Genomic DNA, 26,057 nt, shown 5'->3' on the forward strand with positions numbered 1-26,057 from the left:
ATGGATCATATTCCTTTTGGCACTTGCGGTATGATCACCTGTTGTTTGGCTTTCTTTGTTTCAGCATAGAAACATCAGCAGATATGTAATATATTTTGAATAGCTTCCATAATCCCTTTTGTTTACCTTGCATTCCTCATGTGCCACAGGCATCGACTGTTCCACACATTTCAAAATGTCATTCCTGTATGTGATCGTCTCCGTTTATCCCCACAGTTTTATTCTCAAGGTAGCATACTTATCATCAGATTTATTATTAATGCATATTAAGCGATGTCAAAGGCTCAATTGTACGCATTGTAAGCCAATTTGAAAAACTGCATCAACAAGATGCCTGAAATATAAATCTCATGGATCATTTGTTGTTTGTGTTTGATTGTCAGTGTGGCGGAGGCATCAATGGAGGGGAGATGGCAATTTTCGCCTCCAGAGCAGGACCGGGCCCCTGCTGGCACCCAGCGTGCTTTGTGTGCGCCACATGTCAAGAGCTGCTGGTGGATCTGATATATTTCTACCAAAATGGCAAGATTCTCTGTGGACGACACCATGCTGAGCTTATAAAACCACGGTGCTCTTCTTGTGACGAGGTAAGACGCAGTAATAGTAGCACTACCCACTTCATCTTTTACAGTGAACCATGGCAATGTCAGTTCCAAGTCTACAAAACTAACAAGTGTGTTTCCTTTTAGATCATCTTTGCCGATGAGTGCACTGAAGCAGAGGGTCGTCACTGGCACATGAAGCACTTTGCCTGTTTTGAGTGTGGGACGATGCTAGGGGGGCAGCGCTACATCATGAAAGATGGCCGGCCCTACTGTACTGGCTGCTTTGAGTCATTGTATGCAGAGTACTGTGAGGCCTGTGGTGAAAACATTGGTAAGTTATATTTGTGAGGTGCTAGCTTATTTGTTTCTCTTGGGATTAGAAGAATGTTGAACACCCAATCCTGCTGTTTTTCTTTGACTTCTTGTGTGGAAGTACTAAAACTAATCTTATGCTGATTTGTTTCTTCATCCTATTATCCTTTAGGTGTTGACCATGCCCAAATGACCTATGAAGGTGTACACTGGCATGCCTCAGACCAGTGCTTCTGTTGTGCCCAGTGCAAGACATCCTTGCTGGGCTGTCCCTTCCTGCCAAAGCAGGGTCGCATTTATTGCTCAAAGGCCTGCAGTCAGGGAGAAGATATTCATACCTCCGACTCGTCTGATTCGGCCTTCCAGTCTGCCCGCTCACGTGAATCACGGCGCAGTGTGCGCATGGGGAAGAGCAGCAAGCCTGCCGAACAGTGGAGACAGTCACAGCTGTTTAACCCCCCAGCTGCCGTCCCCTCATTTGAGTACAAGTTTGGAGATGGAGAGGGTGAAGGAGATGAAGATGCAGATTCCAACATAGGTATTGTAGGGCGCAAGCTGGCCCGTCTCGGCCTGGAAGAAGAGAGGTTCTGGAGGGAGCGGGAGGAGCAGGATGCTGGTGGAGAGGAGGATCCAGAGGAGTGGGCCCAGCATGAGGACTATATGACTCAGCTCCTTCTCAAGTTTGGTGACCGCGGGATGTTACACCAACTTCAGCAGCCATCCCTAAAATCTCCCAGCCCCAGCAGTGACAGAAACAGGCTAATAAGTGTCTCTGACCCCTGGCTTAAGCCTGATACTACATCTTTGGGGGTTACCGCCTCCTCTCCCACCCCTACCAGTCCCACCCAGAGCCAGACTTCCAATCAATCCCGAGCCAACAGTCTTAGCCCTGGACTGATGAGCAAGAAGCACCTGCCTGAAATGTACTGGGCCCAGTCCCAGGACGGGTTGGGAGACTCAGCCTATGGGAGTCATCCAGGTCCTGCCAGTGCCAGAAAGATCCAAGAGCTGGAGTTGGACCAGGATCAGGACCAATCTGGGACAGGAAGACGGGCATTCTGGACAGACACCAGGCAGTGGTATGAAGACTCCCTTGAGTGCATTGCTGATGAGCTGAGGAAAGCCGATCAGGGTGCTGGAGACTCCATGGACTCCCTGGCGCTCTCAAACATCACTGGTAAGGAGACTACTGCTTGCATGTGTTCAGTTGAAAAATGTGCTTTCATTTTAAATCAAACAGCTGTTCAAAACGTGTCTCTTCTGCTTGCTCCTTGTAGGTGCATCAGTGGATGGAGATGGCAGAGATAGACCTATAGTCTACAACCTTGCCATGCAGGATCCCACGGTGGCAGATGACTGCGAGAACATGAGCAACATGGGAACCTTTAATTCCTCTCATCTGCACCACAGTGCCAACTCTCTCAACCTTAACATGGAGAAGGGAGACGTGGAGGAGATAGCATTGGCAATGAGGGGAGGCACACCAGGAGGACTTCTCTCATTGTCCCCACATTCGGAGGGCCTCCCTCCCTCATTTGTCCATGCCCCAGCTCTGAGGAGGAGCAAGTCCCAGTCCAGGCCTCCTCAGATGGTCAAGTTCTCAGAAGACACCGTGGACAATGGATATAATGATGGGTTTGATGTCAATATTAGAAAGCATCCCATGAGTGAGAAGCCACAGCGGAGGGCCTACTGCACAGATGAGATGAGCCGAGAAAGAAGCCGCCCACTGAGCCACCACGGGCGCAGGCAGCACCACCACCGGCACAACAGGAGCCGCAGAACCCGCTCAGACAACAACCTTCACATGGTGCCTTTGGAGAAAGCACAGAGGCCGTATGAGCCCCAGCAGCAGGGTCTGGTAAACCCTCCTTGTGGTGCAATGCTCCTACAGCATCCTGCACACAGGCTGCCCTTGGCCTTCTCCCAAACCCAATCTGACTATATGCTTCAGGGCTCAGCTCAAGGAAACCCACGACTTGAGCATTTCATGGGTCTCTACAGAGATGAGGATGACTGTTGCTCTACTTGCTCTTCCTCATCATCGGACTCTGAGGAGGAGGGCTATTTCCTGGGCCAGCCAATCCCTCAGCCTCGAGCGGCTGGGCGCTACTACGCTGAGGACTACCCTACAAGGGTTACAGCCCTCCCTTCCCAGAGCCACGGCTCACAGACTGGTCGCAGAAAGAGCCACCGCTCCAAAAATTGTATCATCTCTTAACAGCTCGGAGTGCATTTACATCATAGCCTGCACTACACCAAGCAATAAAGTCAGATTTTCTGATCATATGATGATTTTTGCGGATCAAATCTGGATTTAGGCAGTTTAAAGCAACCCATTATGCCCTAACAGAAGGTGCATTGCCAAATGTCAAGATGCATATCATATTTAGGTCCAAATCTACTTTTTTGTGTATGTGCAAACTTCTCCTATATACTGATGCAGAGTTGGTAGAGTGGAAACATTAAACTTTTTTATTTCCGCATTTGCCAATACGTTTTTTTTTTTAAATGTTTAATGTTCAGTTAAAGTTTTGCAGCAATATCTTTGTGTGCATTAAAATGGCAATACATTGTACACAGAGGTTGATAAAGTAGAAAATAGAAATCAAACAAATAATTATTTAATGCATAATAGTACAAAATGATAATGTATATACTAAGTTAAGATTTTAATACTGGTATTTTTATATCCGTGGTTTAAAGATGTTTCTTTTGAAGTGTATATTAAAAAAAGGTTGTAATGGTAAACTAACAGACCTCATTAATATTTTATGAGAAACAACAAAGAAGGTGCCACTTCACAAACTGTGTTCTTCACAGTAAAGTGCCATGTTACTCTGTAACAATGTCTATTATAACATATATTCCACAATGCTCACTATTGGTGTACAAAATATTAAAAGAATGGCAATTACACCTGCATTTTCCATTTTCAGCTGATCTGTTCACTACCCCTTGCTCTAACATAACCAGAAAAAAATGCTTTGTGATGTAAAGATGCTTGTAATAAATACTTTTTCTCCTCTTAAAGCTTTAGGTATGATTTCTTTTTTTTCTTTTTTTCCCCACTGCAGCATTTTTCAAATTACATTTTGTAACCCTCAGATTTTAGTGGTGTTTTTAACCCTGAGGTGCACCAAAGAGGTTATGGGATTTTGTAGTGCGGTATGGAACTGGATACAAAACCTTGTTGGAAGTTGAAAACCATTTTCTAGCATGCATTTACATTAGAATGAAATACAAATTGTTGTAGCAGCCTATACCATACTAAAATACAGTTTATGTATGGTTGAGGGAGACCCTTAAATGGATTCAATAATGCCTGTAAACTGATCCTTAAAATATTTTAGATTAAGTCTGTGATGTCAGTGGGATATGGATGCAACTTATGTTCATAGACCACAATAAATCAAACCGTAAAGTTATTAGAAATCACTTTACTACAACTTCAGAGACACTTTAGTTTGTGCAAAGCTTTGTCTCAATGCCATCAAAGTAATCAAGCCTTGTGCAGCTTTTTCCTGGGAGGGCGATAGAATATAAAGTTTGTAAAAGGCAAAATGAGACAAACACAATGAAAAAGGTAACCAAACTGGCATGTCTGCACAATAAACATTTATACAAGGATGTAGAACTGTAAATTTAGCAGCACCAAGTCTTACATCTGACTGCTTCAAAATGTGCAGAACTAAAAAAAAAAAAAAAACATTGTCTTATCGGACTTTTCTTTAAGAAAAGTGTGATCATGCTGCAGGACTCACTGTCTATTCTCAACAACATATTTTCATCAAACTAGGTTAAATAACAAAACCCATGTTAACCATTTCCACAGTGATGTGAGACGTTAAATAGACAAAATGGGTTTTTTTGCCATCATTTGACAGAAAAACAACTTTTATTTATTTATAATTAACATATTTTTAACAGACAATTTGAAGGTAAAAAACTGTCTGTTCAAAATCTAACACTGCTTATCCCCACATATAATGCAACACTGCATCCTCTCCATGTAGAGTTGTTCTTCAGGTTGCTGTGCTGAAGAATCGGTTCAAGCCCAGCAATCCAAAATGTATTCTGAGATATCCATCATGTTCAGCAGTCAATCCTTCCATGCTCAGTCTCACATAGAGCAGATGGCCAACGTGTCAGTAAGACGTGCTGTGATTGACTCCTGTCTTTGAGAGTTTATGAGCCGTCAGGGACGCCAATGGGGTGGTCGAGTCACAGACGGAAGGTTCTGGCTGCCGGACCACCTCGTCCAGCTCGTTGATGAAGTGTTTGAGGTCCTCCAGGCAACGTTCGCGGATCTCCCCGAGATTCTCTCTTAGGGGAACCTGCAGCTGCTTCTCCAGGTTGGGGTCTTTAGCCACCAGCATCTTTACCACCATGCCAAATGTCTCACAGTCCTGACGGTACACCTGGAAGTGGATAGGAATAGGAGTAAATGAAGCATAGAGGCTTGATGCGCACACGTTAAAGAAATAGACAAACAAGGTGAAAACTTTACTTTCAAAAAACACACAGAGTAAACACATTTACATCCATTTGCATGCAGATTTTAGGACTGAAAAGTGTCAACAGGCAGAGGTCAAAACCTACAAGAGAAAAGCTCTTAATTGAGGAGATGAAAAGTGGTTTCCTTCCTGCTCGACCTGGCGCCTAGGTGTAAATATTCCAGTGTCATTGAGCCTGACCTGATCATTCTGGTGTCAACACACATCATGCAGTGTCAAAAGATAAACACTTCTCCTCTCAAGTTTAATAAGGGCCCTTTATATAGGACAGGGTGGCCCAAAGAGCAATAAAACCCCACTTTAGTGGTGTCTCACAGGCTTATAACAGGTGTTAGAAGGACAATGAGGAAGAGGTGCTGGAATCTTGTTTGGGAGCTGCTATTTCACACAGAGCCTCAAATGTCTCATAAAAAAAATAAAAAGTCAGGCCACTGCTCCCACATAAAGTGGTTAGATTTGCAAAATACCATAACAGATTTGTTTCCAACTCATGATCCTTCACATGAGCTGACAATGAAATTCCAGAGGGGGGAAATATCAGACACCTTAACCGATAATATTTTTTATGTCAGTTTCCATTTTCTAGGAGAACTAAAAGCTCCAGACGTGCTGTGGATAGATTCCCACGCACATCTGGCCAGGGACCTTTTATTCCATCTCTCTCCCTTGTTTCCGGTTGTCTCTCTAGTATTGCTATCCAATAATAGCCTTCAAATGCTCCAAAAAAAAAAAAGAAAAAAAAAATACACGTCACTCATGACGACCTTTTCTAATGGGACAGTGTGACAGACACACTGACAGATCTCAGGGACTCGGCTTTCTCTGTGGCATGCTGCTCTCTTCTCTCTGTTTTCTCCATCTTTCCTCCACTATTTCAGGACACATTTCTTTCTTTAGTCACTCTCTCTGTGCTTGGTTTCATCTTACCCTCCATCTCTTGGTCAATTCTCCTCCCTGTCTAAGTGCAAATGAAATAACCCACCAATACGGCTACTTATTAAGTCGTGCCGCAGGCGGACACAAGGGCACTTCCAATGACAAGGGTGGTGTGTGAATCTGTGTTTACGTGTGTGTGTGTGTGTGTGTGTGTGTGTGTACACGTGTGTGTGTGTGTGTGTGTGTGTGTGTGTGTGTGTGTGTGTGTGTGTGTGTGTGTGTGTGTGTGTGTGTGAGAAATTAGGCCAGGCAAGGGTGAGTTTCAGTCATTCACCGGATACCAACAGTAGCTTCTGTGCTGCGGGGCGTTCAAACTCACTGGCTTATTTATAGCTTTTCACAATGTTCCTTGAACAGAGAAAATGGTTGGAGCAGAGATCACAAATAAAGATCTGCTGTCTAATTGAGTTTATGTACTTGCAACAACAGAGGGCACCTTTCCAAAATCTGCATTAAACTAAAAATATTTCCACTGTATCAAAGCTGTGTTCAACTAAAAACAGTCTGCAGCTTAAATCGTAGACCAATGAGACCAATGGCCTCCTGATATTACCAACCGTGACACTTTACTGAAGATGATTTCTAGTGAAGGAATGAGACCAGCGTCTGTCTTTATGCAACCATGATGAGGGCTTCTTAATTGCCTCATTCTCGACCTACAGCAAACACAATCAGTTACCAGAGTCTTCGGTTCTCCCTCATAGAGTGACCTGAATCTAACAATGGGATACAATCATTTACAGGAAATACGTGGTGAACATACAAACAGTTTCAGGAAAGAGTGCGGACGTAAAATGAATACATTCTGGCCGTTTCGGTCATGTACAATAAACGATCAAGTGAAACAGTCAGACAACAAATCTGTTGTGTGGTCTCATTCAACAGCTGATAGCGGATTACTTTTTTTTTGGGGAGAATCCAATCAAGTGTGCTGACAACAACTTTAATGAATACAGAGAAAGTTGTTCCTAGATAACAATGTGCTGAAAATGTACTTCCTGTATTCAAACGCACTTCCTGAAATCCCTCCCTTGTTATCCAATCAGGAAGGAAAAAGGCCAGTTCTTGACTTTGGGTGGGGTCGGTCCAGAACTGTCTTTGCCTCTGAAGGCTTCTTTAAACTTAACTTTCTATAGCCAGTTAAAACAGGGTTAGGGTGAGCGTGTGAGCCTGCCTGGCTTCAGAAAAGAACGAGAGTGAAAGAGTTGGGGCCTCAGTCCAGTTCTGCCATCTTTGTACTTAAAAAAAAAGAAAAAAAAAGAAAAAAATAAATGAAATAAAGTCTGGAACCGTCTGGCTTTCCTTCTCGTAGCCAAATATATTTAGATTCCTCAACAAATGAAATAAAACTCCCTTTGTATCACAGCCCGGACTGTGAGGAGTAAAACATAATACCCTTTATTGCCTCGCATGCCTTGTCACTCACTATAACCAGTTAGTCTGTAGTGCAGCCAAAGTCAACTTTGACAATGAGGTTCAGGTTGAATTTCAGCGAACCAATTTCACTTAGCTACACAAACACACGGTGAGGCACTGGTATAACGCGGCCCAGCACGACGTCTGGCCGATGATGGAACGTTCAAGCTTGTGATCTATCAAAAGTGTAGAGACAGTTAGCGAGGAGCTACTGGACTGAAGTGGGTTTGTGTCCGTGCCTACAGAAGAGATGGCTAGACCAGATTGGGTGCAGAAAGCCAAACATCTGGCTGACACTTGTCAAGGAGCTAAACACCAGTGCCTACTGCAACAGAAACACTGCTGCGACTTTGTTGTTACAGACTGAAAAAGAAAGTCTGACTTAAGGAGCGTATAGCGGTGTGTTCTGGCCATGGTGGGAAATTAATACCAGCCACCACACAAGTGCTTATATATTTTCCAGCGGCTGGTTGGTTTGTCTGCAACTTTGTGAAGGCAATTCTCTCAGGTTTTTATTCGAGTTTACAAATCTTCTTTAAAAAAAAAAAAAAAAAAAAAAAAAGTTAAATTGTTTATAGACAATCAAAAAACAGACTTTCTGAACTAGTTCTTTCCATTCAGCTTTCCCTTTTTCCTAGTCAGAGAGTAGGAAAAGATCCTGGGCAAGTTTTTCATTAAACTTTTGATTTCTGACCTGGTTGATGTGTGTGACAGAAACAAGGCTGACTTAACTCACAATCACGACCAAACAAGCCAGCCTTTGACACAGAGTCACAAACCTTCATGGCCAAGTGGTGTGGACATCACAAAAGCCAAAGAAAGGGACAGGAGGAGGGAAAAAGCTGATAATCATCCATTTCTACTGACAGAATCTGAAATCTAGGAAAGAAAAGCTGAAACTTCATATCCCTGTGAAAATGGAATACACCTTTCCCTCTCGTTTTTCTTTTTGCACGAGTTATACAGACAATGGAAACATGAAAAATACCTAAAGAATAATCTCTTCTTGTGCTCTATTTTTGAGGCGTATACATACCTGTATGTACTGTCTAAAATAAAATAAAAATTTGATGACAAAAAAGGAATAATCTCTTCTTGGTTGTCATTTTCCAAAATGCGTATGTACTGATATGTATGAAATGACTTGAAAACATGAAATTAATAGCGCTGGAGGAACGTGAGGAGACACAGATGGGGGAGAAAGAGACAGGCTATAAAACGGGCCAGGAGCTGCAGCGTCAGCAACAGCCTTATAAGCGCCTATATAGGCTCCGTGGCGCAGCTCAATGTGGGAGCAGCGCAGTGTGTGCTCCGGGGCAGAGCTGGTCTGGCTTTAATGGTCCCAGTAAAGCAGCAGTAGCGCTCACTAGTGCAGGAATGGCCTTCATTAGATAACTGAGCAGAGCTGGAACCTGTAGCCTGGGGCTGTTTTAGCTCGGTTAAGTGGACGACCTCTCGATTTATTGTATGCACAAATCTACCATGCCTAAAGTTTACTTGCGTTTGCGCTTTCGTTTATGTGTTCCTGTACCATGTACGTTATCCTAGTGTTTTCAAATCCCTGTGTGTGGGCCTATACTGTATGTGTGTGCGCGGTGGGCACTTGGAAAAAGGGGAGGGAGAGTTGTGACGTTTGAGCCATGCGGGATATTAAGCTGGTGGAGGGTATAATGAGCAGTTGTTGCAGCGCTGCCGGCCAGGATGGGAGATTTACAAGAGCCACCAGGAAAATGGTGATAAATTTGGCAACCAGCTACTTTGGCAGATAATTAAGCATCATTCTGCTCTAAAACAGATATCTGGCTGGCAACAGTGAAAGCGGCTGGTGAATTTTAGGATGTAGCCACCACGGTGACTGGTGGACAGAAAAGTTAATGTCCTGCTTTGTCGGGAACACAATAGTTGGCTGTTCCAGTAATGCCTCTCTCGTAAAATAATCCATGTGCGTGTCACAAAAGTCAAAGCCACCATATGTACGGGAACGCTTGCCAAGGGTACAGCACGTGTTATGCGTGCCCCAAGTTGACATTTATAGAAAAGTCTTACAAATTACAAACTTGTAATGAGAGGATTGTAAATGCAGTGATTTTCCAAAAGGGGCAACTGAGAGCAACTGGCACAAAATGTTCACTTATATATTTTTCCTTTATAAATGCTACTAAATGAATACCAATAAAGAATTCCACCTTTCCAAAATAGTGATGTATCATCTTTGATCTGCTCATAGTGAGTATACAGAGAAGTCTAAAAACAAGTTACGTTGGCTGCGAAATGTGGAAAAGAAAATGTGCAGCGCTGTTAATACAATTGTCTTACAACGGGGTGTGGCCTAAAGTTGAGTTTGTAAAAATCACAGAAAGGCTCATTTGAATAACTGATGTTTTATTTTAACACAGACCTAATGCCTGCCCACTCATTTTAAACTCCTTCCTTTAAAGATCAGCTAAATGTAAGTTGGAGTTGGACAGGTACCTTCTCTATTTCCTGAGCTTTGGATGCGATGGCCAGGGCTCGTCGCTCTTGAAAGTTGTCTATAGTCGACTTTTGGATTTCCTCCACGACTGGAGCCACAAGTGGGTCCTCTTTTCCTACTTCTGGAGGATGGTTCTCCTCCTAAAAATGTAGAGGAGAAACAGGGGTGAGTCACTGCTCTATAAGGAAAGACTTTAAGCAAAAAGGGTATTTTAAAGCAACGCTTTAACTGTCACAGCATCAGAGAAATGAAAAGTTTTTAAAAATCATGAAATGTATGGCATACAAGCACAGAAGTGAACTTTTTAAATACATCAATACATGTTTTAAGAAGTGTACTGCTACTGCCAAGATGACCGAAATTACTAAACGCCAGCAGTTACGCGATACAGAGAAAGGATGTGAAAGGACGTGGGTCAGCAATGTATAGCCCAATCACAGAAAGTCTGTGACCTGACCTACTGACTGTTTAACTTTACAGCAAAGATGTGGTTGATGAGGCGTACCAAAAGATAAAGCTTAAACAGTAGCTCCTAAAGCTGAAAAGCCAGAGTAGACTCTGAGTGGATTTCTAGCTACGTTTACAACTTGTCTTGAATTAGGGATTCATAAAATTACAGCACTAAGAAGCTGCATATCACATGCCATATTTATCACAACAGATCTTCATATTGTACTCGGTTCTCATTACTTAGCCAATTATGACTAAAACCTGGCTTAACATTGCACTTATTTTTCCAATGTAAATTGTCGAATTTGATATTTCAGCTGTTTTCATATCTTAAGGGAATCTGGCGAGACAAGCCATTCAATGGATAGACTGGAAACTCTAGTACCCAGAAGTATTACTGTGAAAGCAAAAAGAAAAGAGCAAAGGGGAGAAATGAGGCCAACTCGGATCACCGCTCAATTTCTTTTGCTCATTTCCTGAAACTATTAGGAGTTTGAAGGCCAGGGAGCAGAACTGCCCAGCCATGACTAAAGTCCACTCATACATTAAGGGAAACAGACCATAGACTAAGTCATTAAATCTCTCGATGAATGAGGAAAGAAATCACAGAGGATGGTCTAAAATAAATAAAATAAAAATTCATAAAAAGCATCATCCAATTATTCCTCCTTCCAATTCTCTCCCTTAAGCTATGCTTGGGAGAAGTCTAGTGTGTACGTGTGTGCACGTACATTCGTTGTTCAGCCTCTTGAGCCTCAGTGACAAAAATATCCCCGTCTGGATCTTTCACTTCCACTCGCTGCGCTGGGCACAGCCCAACCTGGAAGGGATGTTCCACCATCAATATAATATAAAGCTTGGCAGATATATTTTGTACAAACCAGACTAAATGAAATGTCATCAGGGGTAATCTGTCACAAACAAAAAAAGCATCTTCCTCTAAACTAAGCACTTGCTTGGTCTGGTGAACCATTAAGTGACCTTTAAATTGAAGACTGCTTTAGAATCCTATTTATTGTGGTTTAAAATGATTTTTGTTTGCTTGGTGGTGTATTATTTTTTTTTTTTACCCCTACTGATAGCCTGCCATGCACATTCATGAAAACATAAAAAAGTTTTAGTGTCAAAGCCAGGATCAAACTGCAAGAGCTTTTTTTTTTGTCAGCAGCTCAGCATCTAGCAACGATGGTCAAAAACATACAGAAAGCTCCGTAGTAGTAGAGAAACACCACCGACATCTCCAAGACACAATAACAACTAACAAATGTTCATGAGCATGATGGTCATATGCCTATAACTTCATGTAAACATACAAGTCTGAATACCAAATTGAATGTCATCACGAGATCTCATTAACTGTCTTGGTTGGTCAAATGTCATACTATATAGAAGGGGTGTAAGAAAAAAAAAAAAAAGATACACTTGACTATTGCTATATTTTATTTTGCAATACTGTATCGATTTTCAATTTTATTATTTTTTAAACGTTCAAAAAAACAGTGGTTCACGTTAATGTTGTGTTTAAACCCCCTACCGCTAGATGGCTATGCTGAGACGCACCACTAGTGTCCTAGAAGCTAACAACGTAGCTATGGCTGAACTTTGGCCTACTTTAGCATATCAAAATTAGCTCACTCAGAACCCGTGAACTACAATCCCAAACTGGCTGTTTGATTTTCTGTGTACTGAATTGTTTACCTAAAGTAAACTTCTTTGACTTTTATGAACATCATGTCTTTTTTTTAATTTTTTTTTTATATATTAGTTTGTCTGAAATTATACTTTAAAAAAATCCCAATATATCGCCTTACGCACAGCATCGCAATATATTGAATCGTGATCCATGTATCGGGATATGTATCGTATCGCCAAATTCTTGCCAATACACAGCCCTACTATATAATGACAGGAACTTGTGTAGGGATCAAAACGCCTGGTGACCTTTTCAGTTACAGAGCATGCTCTCCACCTACTACGCCACCGTGGCTCGCAGCCAGAGCCGGAGGTGCTCTTTAGACCCCCGCTTTGGTCTCTTCTGTCTGGGATGGCTCCAGAGAGCCTGTGTGCGTTTGTTGAATCCCCACAGCAGGCAGCGGCCGGGGCCATAAGTGCAAGCTTTACTGGGGACACAGCACAGGCCTTTCATCTTAGCCAAGGTTACGGGTTTGTGGCCCCAGAACAGAAAAAAAAAAACAATGCACCACAGGCTAGATCAAACACAGCAAAAAATAGCTGTGTGTGTGTGGCGAGAGGTAGGGCACTTAGTAAAACTTTCATCACAGCAGTTGATTGGGTGGTTCTTACAAAAATGCACATAAGGAGGAGAGGAATGGGTCATGTTTCTGTATTGTATCTTGTAATTTCTGATTTATAAAACAATGAGTTAATAAGAAGCCTGCTTGGACATTAAAGCAGCATTTAAAGATGCAGTTTATAGGCTTTTTGATCAAAGTCAATTCTGCACATCATGACACTGTTTGGCCGTTTGCCTAAAATGAAATAGAGTGATTGACAATTAGAGCAGGAACACCAGGAGCAGGGTAGTCGACAACAAAAGGGTTTAAAGTTTTCAGACTGGCCGGAAAACTGCGTGCCTTAAATTTTATTTGGCTAATTAAAATCATCCATCCTACGAGACATTAAGGTGGCATAAGACACACTAGCTGTTGATAGGTATTGTCAAGGCTTTTCCTGTGACCTGTGTAACACACCAATTTCTCACAAGCACAAGACCACAGACCTGCTACATCTACTCGACAGTCACAGCTACCAAACTCTGTCTGTCTGTCATACTCTTCAACAGAAAAAAGGGAAACGTAAACGGTCTAAACGCACCCCAATGAGTTCCACAGGGACTTCTCTGGGCTTTGCGGCTAAGATCCAACGATAAAGCTGTGACTTGGGCTACTGAGTTAGCCTATTCACTTCTGGGTGGCCATAGCCAGACGCATTGCGCCTAATCACATCTGATTCTATTTACACTCCTCTGCACAGTTGGAGATGGTGATGATATCACCAAAACAAGTTATTATTCGCAAAACAGGCAGGAGAGATCTGGATTCAATACCTACTCAAAACAGTTAAGTATTTCTTTTAAAAACAAGAGCACTTTAAGGAAGCACAGCTCGTACTTTCGTCGACACTTGAGCCCTTTTCCCTACACCAGTACAAGTTCTTCTGATTGAAGTCTGCTTACAGCACAGGTAAACAAAGCATAGGCCTGATAGCTTTTATGCTCCGCTTGAGGCCCACTTTAAAACCCATTACCATACTTCAATGGGACTAAACACTTATTAGAAGGATGGAATTTAAGATGTTCCAGATGCATCCTGCTGTACAGTGACAGAGGTGGAGTCCACAATACATAATACACAGTAATTTTGGGACTGAATTGCTGTATTTAATAATAAAAGCTTATATTTAAGCAAAATATGTTCTTGTTCATTCAAAAATCAACTTTAAAAAAGGTACAAATTTCAGCACAAAAAAAATAAATAAAAAATGTACTGCAGTTCGGTACCTTGTTTGAGGTTGCGCTGTGTGGGGAGCCTTCTCTTGACAGGCCAGGAATTTTGTCTAGAGAAATTAAAGAGACAAAAAAAAAAGAATATATAGTTTGACACAGTCAGACTTGAGTGAAGGGCTAAATAAAGTGAGAAAGAAAGATCTGGAATGAGAAAATGATAAAGTAGAGGAAAGGAGGAAAACAATAGCAGGATTCAGAAATTTTATGGAAAAAGGACAATTAGTATGTCTGGAAAGTAGGTGCTTATAATAGTCAGGGCTCTGTAAAAGGTGTTCATGTTTGGTTCCAGGATCCAAACCGGTACCTAGGCTAGAACATCTAAAAGGGCCAGACAGACACACCGACCAGACGGCTGACCCTTGGCAAAAAAAGCAGTTTGACTGATCGGTCTCCCCGAGTTGGTCAAAAAAGTGCCTCGGAACACACCAAAGCGACGAGACGCAATACGTCTCCATAACAGTAGGCAGCGCTAATCTGTATTGTCGCCCAAAAATGAAAACCGGAGCCGATTGGACGAACGTGTCACGTGAGTCTGGTTTTTCCGGCAAATTCAAAGACAGACTGTCATGGCGGCTTGTTCAGAATACAATCTCCTATTGTACTAAAATAGTTCACTGAAACGTGTTTGTAAAAACATTTTAAGCGAGAAATAGGCCGTGCAGTTGCTCAATCTGTCTTCATTTCAGATCGACAAAGGTCAGTTTAAAAGATTTTCGTCAGATTTTGAGAGACTCTAGTCACGCTCATTCCGCTCCCCGTTTCCGGGTTAGCACTCTACCAATCAGATCGGTCATTTGAGTCTGACTGCCGGCAGTGCCCACCACGCCGATTATACATGTCAAATCGGCAAAAATGAAGGCCGAGGGGCCCTCGGACGGAAGACGGCACGTAACACACCAAACAGACTCGAGTCACTGACCTCGCCACACTGTCCAACGGCTGATTATCGGCTTGGTGTGTCTCGGGCTTAAGAACAACCAAGAAACAGACTGTTCACAAATCGGGCTTCAAACTCCAGTTGGTGGATTCACTGTTGTGTACAATTCTCTCTTTTGCAGATTCCCACTCATCGATCGGACACCGCCCCCTCTCTCAATTTCCATTTGGTCTTCTATCAACCTTTCTCTCCAGTCATTCTGGCACCACCCAAGACTTTGTAGCCAACCAGTCAATTCTACCAACAAACCTCGCTATGAAACAAAAACACCCCCATGTGGAAGCGTTGGCTTCAGGAATATCCATCAGACATCCTATACCTTTTCCCTCTTCGTCCACACACGACCTGGTGGCATCTTTATGAGGCCTGACAAAGTGGCAGACGGAGCGGGGAGAAAGGCTGGCTGCTGGACACATTAGAAACACTCCGTCTCTCTCAAGTTACCCAGACTGGGAATAGGTTAAGTTTAACGAGTGTAACCTTTGTATATTTCTGAAACAAATCCCCTGCATGTAATTTCATCTCTCATTAACTGGTATTAAAAAAAAAAAAATTAAAGATGTGGTAGAGACTAAATTGTACATTTCCTCTGCAAACATTTTAAAGTATAAAAACACTACCAAACTGCTACTGACGCAACTATTCTATCCTGTCTACAACAACAATACTGAACTTACCAGTCATCCTGCTCTGAGAAACAGGATTTATTTATTTTGCCACATAAGCATGATGAACACTTGTCATTCTGAGGTCCGCCGAGCTCATTTCATGAGTAAAAAATCCAAATGGAAATTTGAAAGGAGAGATGGCCAGCACTGAAGCTGGTAGCAGACCTACATAACACTGTACTACTTGTGGAAACAGGGAGCTCACAAGGTTACGCTAGCGTTTTTGCATTTTACAGTCCAGTTCATTTCGAGATTATTATTAGTTATGTAAACTTAGCATCGAGTACATATCCAGAGTCAGTGACATAAATAATGAAATATAAATCAGAGATGCAAACATGCATCAAAAGAGGCCACTGTCTCTTCATACAAGTGCAACGTCATCCAGCTTTGATATGGACTGCAAAGTCAACCGTCCCTGACTCATAACTGAAGGGAGAATAATGCGGGGACATTTAAAACTTCACATATCTCTAGATCTAGAAAATCCAATGGCATACATTTACAGATCAGAGTAGGAAGCACAGAAAGTGATCAACATGTAGAAATGGTTAATATGAAAGGAACCCACTACAGCCAGGTCACTACTAGGTACTAATTAAGAAACAGAATTAATGATGCAACTTACTTTAGACCTGGGTGAAAGAATGTCAGTGTCAAATAGTTTATTGTGGTTAGAATTCTTTAGGTTCAATTATTTTGATTGTTATTAAATTCATATTTTGTAAGTTATATTATAGACACTTTTTATATTCTGTAGGTTTAAACTTGATCTTGGTTTTAAGCATATACAGGCCATAAAGGCGTTCTCTCCTCCAACCTTGCATCCTTCTCGCTCTTTGGAGTATCGAAAGTCCCAATATTTCCTTCTAACATTATAAAAGGATGCAAGGAGTGTGAGTGAGAAACACCACATCAGCATTTTGTCACCCAAGTCCAAGCTTGTTCACGTGGCTCAATGTACAGACCGAAAGTTTCATGTCCACTCTGTTGAGGATAGTGCGCCCCCCAAAGGTGCTCAGAAACACCTGCGTGACCCTCTGGACCGTCCACACCTGAAAAGCCGATCAGCCAGATTATGAGTCATTGATAAAACAGTGAAAATATTGGGGGAAAATGAAGAGGTCTTGACAATTAACGTACATTTTGGGGGTGACTGTCTTGAGTTTAAAACTTGTTCAGTAAAGCAAGGCCTAACGGATCTTTTTTCAAATGACCTTGGGCAATAAAGGGTCTTGACCAAAACTGGATTATCTGCTATTCATAGTATTCAATTCACCTTGTGCCAGGATGGACACAAAGTGGTTTAAAAAAAAAAAATAAAATAAAAAAGGAGCTCTACACAGCATCTGGGGAGGGGAAACGCTAAGGGTTCTACATACTCTTGCCTTGCTGTGAGGGAAATGGCAGGCTCTTGGCTCTGTCTGGTGAGTAGCCTCTGCTGCTGACGCTGGAGCCGGAGCGACTGTGGGGGGAGCGGGCCACCTCGCGGCGCACAGGAGAACGCTCTCTGAGTGGAGGGAACGGGGCTGCCTTTCTCCTGTAGAGGTCTCGGTCCTCCCTGGGAAAGCACAGGGAATGTGTGGGCTGTAGCAATTTAAATAGACCGAACATCCAAAGTGTTGTCGGAAGGACAAATTGGCTCCTCTTCCTCATCCGACAACTCTCGAGTTACAAACCCATATCTGCAACAACATCTTTCAGAGAATCTAAAACACAAGTACTTCTACCTTTCCTCTGTTGTGCCAACATAGCACAACACTGCCATCTAGCATTGAGGCCTAAACATGTGCAGGTGTTTTTTTCTGACCATATACACACTAGATGTTTTCACTGATTACACACTTCCTCTGACTGCAGCATTGATGGCTGCAATCAATAAGCTACATACACTATGCAGTGATTAGGCATGCATTCACAGCGTTTCCTTTAGGATTTTTTTTAGCAGTGGGGGCAGGTCTTAATTTAAATTTGCAAGACCAGGCTTAAATGAAGTGACAACATAAGTTATATGACTTACAGTTCTCAAGCACGTACACACACGATCTCAACTGGCTAGTTATCCTTGTGTGTCCGCGCTATTCTCCAACATGCACTCTAACAATGCAGCCCTATTTCTGATGCCGTGGGGGGCTGCCACGGTCAAATCAACAGAGGAAACACTGCATTCACTCGTACCCTCTGTCCAGGTTGAGGATGGCTTGCACGAGTGTGTCCTCCCCGCTCTCTGGGAGAGCTCTGGGCGCTGGGTAGATGCCCTGGTTTCGCACATTATGAGGTGGTGGTGGTGGTGCTGCACGGGCGCTGAGGGAATAAATACACACAAATGTGTGGTCAGTTGCAGATACATATACTGTACAACATGGCAACAAAATACCATTTGGTCAATTCGCATCTAATGTGTTTCAAACAACCTTAAAATGCCAGTGCTGTCAGGATTTTGTATTCAGGGTATGGGTTGCCTCACTCTCCCTGGTCACAATTTAGTAGCACGCACTTCTTCCATACGCAAAAAAATGTCTGACAAAGAATCTTGAAGCAAGCAACAACTGACACTAGCCAAGTATGGTTACAGGTTTACACAAAACCACACATGAGGTGGAACTTATCCAATAACTAGATGAGGTTTAAAAATGCAGACAGAACTGCTGCAGTCTTTTCCATCCTCTGTCAGGATCCTAACCTGACATTTATTCAGGCTGAACAGATACTGCCAGTCTGGCTTAAATAAAGAGGATTTTTTTTCTATGATATCATTAATGCTAATTCATTAGAACAAATATAACAGAAAGGTGACACTTCATGCAGCATTGTGATTGCAAACAGAGCAACAGATCTTCCAGAGTCTAAAATATGCATGAGAAGCTGGAGATGTTAAATTATACGGTATATCAATTTTGAATGTGTCACATGATGGTTACAGGGTAATATAATAATGTCAACCGTGTGAAATACAGATTTTTAGTTTATGCTCCCCAATAACAAAACCTTCTTGAATGGAAAGATAAAGATGTACAGGCATGCCCTGTATCCCTTGTAACTCCTGGCACCCATTATCTCTGTGCCCCTTTTCCTAACTCCCCACTGCGTCTCAACTGACCTCTGACCTCTACCCATACCAAACCTACCAATCAACAGACGGGGACTGACCTCAGTGCCCTTTCACAGCTCCAAATGTTTGGAGTAAAAGCCATACTTTCCCTGTCCGCCTGCTAAGTGGTGAATTTAGTCAATATATTTTTTTGAAATTTCTGTCCTGTTTTGCAACTGTATAAATCAGTGCATTTTTAAGATCAACTTTCAGTGTTGATACCACTCAAGGGATTTAAGCTGAAATAATGTAAATTTATTACATGACACTGGACTACGGCAAAAATTTTAAGTGTCATGTTAGGATGGGTTATCTTATTTCACCTTTTTCTTTGATCTAGCCAAGTGAACTTCACTCGACCGTCAAATATTAACTCAAATTTATCAGTTGTTTAGGCACCGTCAAACAGCACAGGTGCGCAACCTTAAAACCTAATCAACGTTCCCAATAAACAAGAAGGAAGAGCGTTTCCCAGCATTTCAGTGTCTCACTATACTCCAGCACAAGTCTATAAAAAAAAAAATCATATTTACAAACCAATAGCTGGAAATTTGACCGTTTTAATATAGAAAACAAAATAACATGAAAATATGGGCAACATCAGAATTGATTGTGAATGAACAGTAACATACCTTAACCGAAATGCTTAAGCGGAACCAGAGCCAAGGGTTTTGAGTAAATATTGTAAACCTGCTAACCAAAATCAGTAGTCTAGATTTTTGCCACCCAAATTGTGGCCTAAATACAGACACTGTTCAGCTAAGAACCGTAGTTATCGTCTGGAGCCAGGGGAGCACTGAGACTGCCAGAAATTATGTAAATAGGGTGAGACAGGCCAATATGGGTCAGAGCAGACCATGATTTATAATAGCGGTTATGTAAACAAATATTTCAAACACATACTGAAAATGGAGGCCTACTCCTGCAGCAATCCCCCTTCTTAGCCTAACTAGAGGACTTTGTTCAAAACACAAGTGCATAGAAAAAGTGCCCTGCTACCCAAAATGATAACGTATAATTCTGCTGAGTGATATTACTTATGGAGGTACAACTTGGTAGACCAGATTAATTTTTTGGAAAACAAATATTAGCTCCTTTAAGACAAACAGAAGCAGTTTACCCAAACTCCAAAGGCCGTCCTGTGTGTTGTTGGTCTTCCCTGGGTACTCTGTAAGGATAGTCCTCCTATCCAATAAAGAACATGTAAAAAAAGATCAAATCAATGAAAGGGACCTTTGCTGGCACTTTTTCTTCAACGGATTTGATCATGTCCTAAAATACAGATTTTATGGAACTTAGTTATAAATGATCAGTCTGAAACTACAAAAGATTTACCAGTTTTGATTTCAAAATGTGCCTTTAACTTCCATACAGCCAAACGTCCCCCCCCCCTACAGTTTATTTAATAGTATCTCATGGATTCATGACCTGATAAATATGCTAAATGAATATTGATGCCAAGACATCGTTTTTAGATAATTTTAGAATGTGTCTCTGGGAAAATGTCACTAAGTCAGTCAGCTTTATCAGCAATAAAAGACAAAGAAAACACTGCAAAAAGGGAGAAAAAAAAAAAATCTATGACAACAACATCCCTCGTACTGGAATATCAAAGTCCAAGAAGCAATTGATATGGGCTTTTCATAATAAAACGGCAACAATGTAGCACACACTGTTTGACTTAAAAATATTTCAATTTGATCCTTTTAACTACAGCGCCCTCAGCTGGCCAAATGTGAGTGTGCATATTAAACCAACAATATTAAGGCAAGGCAAGGCAGCTTTATTTGTATAGCACATTTCAGCAACAGGGCAATTCAAAGTGCTTTACATAAAACATTAAAGAGCAGTTAACATGATATATACATGATATTAACATGATATGCGGGGGGGATTAAGGGATAATTTAAAGTTTTTCAATAAAAAACAATGCAATTTCACATCATTTTATTATTATTATTACCATATCTGTGTCTAAAATGTTGGAAAACCTAAAAGTTGAAAGACAAAACTTGCTAAAGAAGTCCACTTGGGATCAACTACAATTATTAGATCTGAAAAAAGTCATGTAGTTAATTTTGGTGCTCACATTGATTTTTCATTCATCCGGCTTAGGTGGTGCCCAAACAAGTTTGCTGCTACCTTATAATGGTAGGGAAAACCCTGGAGTTGTTTATTAATGTAACTCAATTACTTTGTGAAGTGGCAGCTGCTAATATTTCTCATTTTAAAAACTAACTTTTTGACCCATATTAAATCCTGAAAGAATTTTGCTGAGCTTGAGCATCTTGTTTTGCTCTATATGCTTTCATCTCATTCCTAGATTGCTTGTTAAACAAGCAACTTAAATACATTTGTTGTTTGTGACCGTTCTTCTAAATTGAGGCAGCCTTTGGAAGTTCCCATTTTATCTCCACTTCACACATTGTCACTACATTTTAACTAAATTTGTTCATATGAACACAACAATGTTAACTGTATGACATTTATGCTCTTACCCTTCTTGAAGGTGGAACAGCTCTGCGTTCAGCAGGGAAATGAAGGTTGTCACCATGGTAGCCCCTCTGATCTTCATGATAATTTCGTGGGCCTCCTCCATTCGGGAAGAAGCGTGGACCTCCTTCATATTCGTACCCGCCGCGGCCATAGTCGTCCTCTGGTCTGCTAAAGGGGCCCCTCCTCTCCGCTGCCCCAGCTGCCCGTGGGTATGGACCCTACCAGGATGGGTACATTTTATTATTTTACATTTGCAGTTAAATTGTTTAAAAAAAATATATATATGTTGGGGAGTCTAATTTAGTAAAAAATGTTTGTCTGCTCAAATTACCCATGGCTTATGTCAACCTGGTTAAGAACTTATTCACCTGATGTAGCAATTATATAGAAGATTTTGCTCAATTAAGCTAGTTGTATAAAGCCATGGTATACTTGATCAGAACTAGTTTGTATGACGTGTTGTCCATCAATGTCAGAAAAAATAAATTACATTTTATTTATAGTTTGGTTAGAAATATGCTCCCCGCAAATTTTGTATCCTGGCTGCTTGAAAGACATACACTGCAAGTCTTCCTACTTGTGTTTTTATGTGCATACTCTTGAATGCGATACAATGAGGTCAAAGTGCTATCAAGAAAAGAAAATAGACTGAATTCACTTTGTACACACTCACCGGTCTCTCTGTTAAAAAGCGTTCATCATACACCTCTCGTATACTCCTGTCTCTCCTGTACGTCACTGCAAAAGGCAGAGCAACAGTAGGGATGAATGCATTGTACATGTAATCATGCAACGGTGGTTCCACAAAATAAATAAAAAATGCCAATGCCAACTTCTTGAGGCAGCAATATTTTAGTTTAAACAAATGTTCACTAGATATGCAAGAACATAAAATGATAGCCTATATTTAGTTTGATGACAACAACCATGGGACAAGAGTTTCATCATGTGAAAGCATTTTGGTTCAGTCAGGTGCATGCTGCAACAAAAATGCTCCAAATATTGTCCCAATCCTTGCATGTGCAATATGATCCGGTTTAATTCATTTATTATTTATATTTAGGCAGTAGTGGGATTTCTCTTGTGGTCTTGGTGTCAAACAAAACACTGTTAAATGAATGTACTGTAAAGACAAGTGTTGTCACTAACTTACTTTTGGACTCAAGGACCTCTGTGAATCGGGGTGATACGATAATGAGATGTGATCTTCAACACAATCTGTAAAAAGATAACACTGTGAAGACTAACATATACACTTGGAATAAGTTTCCATGCAACGGTTTAGGAAATATTCTTTATATTTAAGCCTATAAAATAAATAAATGAGACATATTTTTGTAGAGAATAAAAACCGCTCTATGTTGCACATTTTTAAAATAAGATAAGTTGTGGAGCACTGTTTGAACATGCAACTGAGCTGGCAGAGGTTTCTGTCTGCAGAATAGATGGATGAATGCTCATTTGACCAACAACGCCATATTAAACATAGCACTAACGTTAGCTTCATCGCACCCAGCCGATAAGTTACACAAATCACTAGCTACATGTTCTGTGATGGGGAATGTAACATGTAACAGTTAGTACTAACATTAAATACTGTAACGTTAGCTCCACGCAGAAAGGACAGCTAGCATTGCTAATTAGCTAGCCTCCATATTTGCTGCAAATTCGCAGGTTTTATTTAATCAGAGAGCAAGTTAACTAATCGATACCGGCACACACAAATCACAAGTAAATATTTACGGCGAAATATTGCATCTTCTAGATAAACACGTGTTAAATAACCCACAGTAGCCCAAGCTAGCACAACAATCTCACCTTCCTCTATCGTTTAGTTAGCCTAGCCTTTCCGGTAGGTGTAGCAGCGACATGGATAACCGCTGTTTTATTGGACGAGGAATGCGCACACGTCATCAACTTGCGACGTACAGACATGGCGTTTGTTTCTGTTTGCTAAAGTAGCTGCATACAAATCATATGTCAATGATCATAATACGTCCATGATACAAATACACACAAGTCTGCTATTTTAAACACATTTGGATATTATTCAACGGTGGAGGCTGTGTTGGTAAGTGGTAAGTTTGGTTAATGTAGTCAATTGATTGCAGTTACGTTAAAGGTTTAACGTGACATGAATGGATTTACCAAGAAAGCTAAGTAGCTGGTTGTGCATTAAACAACTTTATGATCATTTAGCTGTCTTATTTGTCTTACAGTGTGTCATATGCGTCCAGTATGAGCGGGGGTTTGGCACCAAGCAAAAGCACTGTGTATGTGTCAAACCTGCCATTCTCTCTTACCAACAATGACCTACACAAGGTAAGACAATAATTACAATTGTTGACAAGTGTTCATCAGGGTTGTGAATTTTTGTTTTGCTAATGATGTTTGTAATAAGCTTTTGTTTGGCAAAAAAACAAACACAAATGAGTCAAATTCTACCGTGGTCTCCGAATCCAAGAAACGTCCTTACTGAAACAGATCACTTTGTCTCATTTCAGCTATTCACCAAATATGGAAAAGTTGTAAAGTAAGTTAACGGCTCTATCATACTTCATTTGTTATCTTAAAGCAAAGTAGTGAAGGAATAACCCACAACAATCAATTAAAGGCTCTGGATACTTGTAATAGTTTTTATTACACGTTAAAAAAAAAGATGTTAATAACTCTTGCATATTTCAGGGTTACAATCGTTAAAGATAAAGACACTCGCCAGAGTAAAGGGGTGGCGTTTGTTCTCTTCCTGGACAGAGAATCTGCTCACAACTGTGCAAGAGCAGTGAATAACAAACAGGTGAGTCTGATACCATTAGTGTTCATACTGTGTCACTGAGCATCATCTGCGGTCTCCTTGTGAGCAATGTTTCTGATATTCACTTGTCAGACTTCCAAATGTGTTTGTCTCCCAGTTGTTTGGCAGAACAGTGAAAGCTAGCATTGCCGTAGACAATGGGCGAGCAACTGAGTTTATAAGAAGACGGAACTACACAGACAAGACCAAATGTTACGAATGTGGGGTCAGTGCATATTTAACAGTTTTTCTGTGAGCTCATCACATTTTATTGACAATTACAATTGCAAGTATAATTTTTTTTTTCTGCCTTGAATGGAAATAAAATGTGCAAAAAAAAAATAATCATCCCAGAAAGAGTTGTCTGATTTTGTGCATTATTAAATGAAACCTCACAGGATACAGGTCATTTGAGCTACGCATGCCCCAAAAACATTCTGGGAGAGAGGGAACCTCCAAAGAAGAAGGAAAAGAAAAAGAAGAAAAAGGCTGACCAACCTGAGCATGTGTAAGTATTTGATAGCTGATATTTTGTGAGATATTGTATATTGGGTATAGTTGTTTTTGTAATTCCTACATATTTTCCCCTTTTTAGTGAAGAAGAAGAAGAAAGTGAAGAAGAGGGAGAGGACCCAACCTTAGATAGTCTGAGCCAAGCAATAGCTTTTCAGGTAAGTGACAAATATAGAAATCCAAATTGGCTTCGCTACTGAAATGTAACATACTCCCCAAAAAAAGACAAGAGCTAGTAGGTAATATGAATAACTGCTGTTTGGACTGAGGCTATGGGAACTGAAAACAAGTTCTGCATGTAAAACGTATGTTATTATCTTTTAGCAGTGTTCTATTTCTTCTGTCTTTTGTGTCCCTCCAGCAAGCCCGTATTGAGGAAGAGAACGAAACACAGAAGAAGCAGGCACGCTTGTCTCAAGAGGAAGGTGCTCACGCTTCAACATCCTCAGACTCTAAGAAACCAAGGATCAAAAAGAGTACATACTTCAGTGACGAGGAGGAGCTTAGTGACTAATAATAATAATAATAATAATGATACACAGCTTGGACATAAGTCGTTTGTCAAATATTGCTTTATGTTTGTAAATTATATTGTATTATAGTGGGGATGCTTTCGTTGACACTGATGAATTTACATTTTCCTCTTTTTGTAACTAAGACATTTCCTGTTGTTGGATTGATTGAGTGAGCATATGTGGTGTTTCTCAAAATCAGTCCGTCAATAAAACTTTGTTTCTTAATGACATACCAAATTTATTGTTGGTTGTTCCAGAATCAGATAAAGATTGCTGAAGAAAAACGATTATTTATTAATTTGCTTAGGTCGATGAAGTAAATGGAATTTCGGAAACACAACTGATGCTGGAAATGTCCATTTTTATTTATCATTGATCAAATTAGTGGTTGGATTATATATATATATATATATATATATATGAATAATTTTCTCCATACAAATATCAAAAGCGGTTATGTGTGTCAGTTAAGCATAATAATGGGTATTTGTATGACCGATTTTCTCCTCGACAACCAGGATTAAGTGCCAAACTGTACTACATGCAATGATCTTGACAGTGCGTATAAATTGCACAAAATGCGGTAAAATCTCATTTTCGGGACATAAAGGAGATCCAGTTGATATGAAAAGGTTTGGGAACCCCCGGCCTCAGTCTGGGGCTCATCCCATCATTTGAAAAGCAGCATGATAGATGAGAGTCGCGGAACAGTGGTTCGCTTTGGAATTTGGTTTTTGATACTCGCTTGCGTCAGCACGCGAATAAAGCGAGGGATTTCCCGATATTTAATGCAGCTGTGGTGAGGTCTAAATAGCTGCGGTATTTCCGCAGTTTTCGAGTCAAAGTCGTAGATCCAGGGAAATGAGAG

At 41.0% G+C, this 26,057-nt stretch overlaps 3 protein-coding genes across 9 annotated transcripts in view; 2 read left to right on the forward strand and 1 right to left on the reverse strand.

Annotated features, from left to right (window-relative positions):
* Positions 1–3,890, forward strand: part of prickle1b (prickle homolog 1b) — a 29,903-nt gene extending 26,013 nt beyond the window's left edge. For both annotated transcript variants that reach the window (XM_039791539.1, XM_039791538.1), the window contains exons 5-8: positions 384–587; positions 690–876; positions 1,030–2,034; positions 2,135–3,890. In XM_039791539.1, the coding sequence (XP_039647473.1) occupies positions 384–587; positions 690–876; positions 1,030–2,034; positions 2,135–3,078 (2,340 nt within the window). In that variant the 3' untranslated portion in view covers positions 3,079–3,890. The remainder of the gene's footprint in view (positions 1–383; positions 588–689; positions 877–1,029; positions 2,035–2,134) is intronic.
* Positions 3,891–4,277: 387 nt separating this feature from the next.
* pphln1 (periphilin 1) lies at positions 4,278–23,290 on the reverse strand. 5 transcript variants are annotated; one of them, XM_039791542.1, is made up of 11 exons: positions 23,186–23,290; positions 22,521–22,585; positions 22,041–22,105; positions 21,370–21,585; positions 19,992–20,056; positions 17,959–18,084; positions 17,169–17,341; positions 16,749–16,835; positions 14,170–14,225; positions 10,199–10,339; positions 4,278–5,278 (listed from the first exon to the last, which is right to left on the reverse strand). In XM_039791542.1, coding segments are annotated over exons 2-11 (1,203 nt in total). In that variant the 5' UTR covers positions 22,522–22,585; positions 23,186–23,290; the 3' UTR covers positions 4,278–5,005. The 5 variants fall into 5 exon arrangements, with proteins under 5 accessions (XP_039647476.1, XP_039647474.1, XP_039647475.1 ...); XM_039791540.1 differs by having other exon boundaries at positions 17,163–17,341; XM_039791541.1 differs by lacking the exon at positions 23,186–23,290 and adding an exon at positions 22,956–22,979 and having other exon boundaries at positions 17,163–17,341.
* zcrb1 (zinc finger CCHC-type and RNA binding motif 1) lies at positions 23,286–25,426 on the forward strand. 2 transcript variants are annotated; one of them, XM_039791545.1, is made up of 8 exons: positions 23,286–23,438; positions 23,587–23,689; positions 23,872–23,900; positions 24,053–24,164; positions 24,280–24,387; positions 24,560–24,669; positions 24,757–24,832; positions 25,036–25,426. In XM_039791545.1, exons 2-8 carry the CDS (start codon positions 23,606–23,608, stop codon positions 25,186–25,188), a joined length of 672 nt encoding a protein of 223 aa, XP_039647479.1. In that variant the 5' UTR covers positions 23,286–23,438; positions 23,587–23,605; the 3' UTR covers positions 25,189–25,426. The 2 variants fall into 2 exon arrangements, with proteins under 2 accessions (XP_039647479.1, XP_039647480.1); XM_039791546.1 differs by having other exon boundaries at positions 23,293–23,445.
* The last annotated feature ends 631 nt before the right edge of the window (positions 25,427–26,057 follow it).

This window comes from Perca fluviatilis, chromosome 23, assembly GCF_010015445.1.
Source record: "Perca fluviatilis chromosome 23, GENO_Pfluv_1.0, whole genome shotgun sequence".
NCBI lineage: Eukaryota > Metazoa > Chordata > Actinopteri > Perciformes > Percidae > Perca > Perca fluviatilis.

Bases quoted from the DNA above. Each gene is read 5' to 3' on its own strand.
- pphln1 (XM_039791540.1), bottom strand. The intron at 18,085-19,991 runs GTAAACTGCTTC...TTATTCCCTCAG, and splicing joins GGACGGCCTTTGGAGTTTGG to CGCCCGTGCAGCACCACCAC. The intron at 17,342-17,958 runs GTACGAGTGAAT...GTGCTTTCCCAG, and splicing joins ATCCTCAACCTGGACAGAGG to GGAGGACCGAGACCTCTACA.
- zcrb1 (XM_039791545.1), top strand. From the start codon at position 23,606: ATGAGCGGGGGTTTGGCACCAAGCAAAAGCACTGTGTATGTGTCAAAC. The intron at 24,388-24,559 runs GTCAGTGCATAT...GAAACCTCACAG, and splicing joins CCAAATGTTACGAATGTGGG to GATACAGGTCATTTGAGCTA. The intron at 24,670-24,756 runs GTAAGTATTTGA...TCCCCTTTTTAG, and splicing joins GCTGACCAACCTGAGCATGT to TGAAGAAGAAGAAGAAAGTG.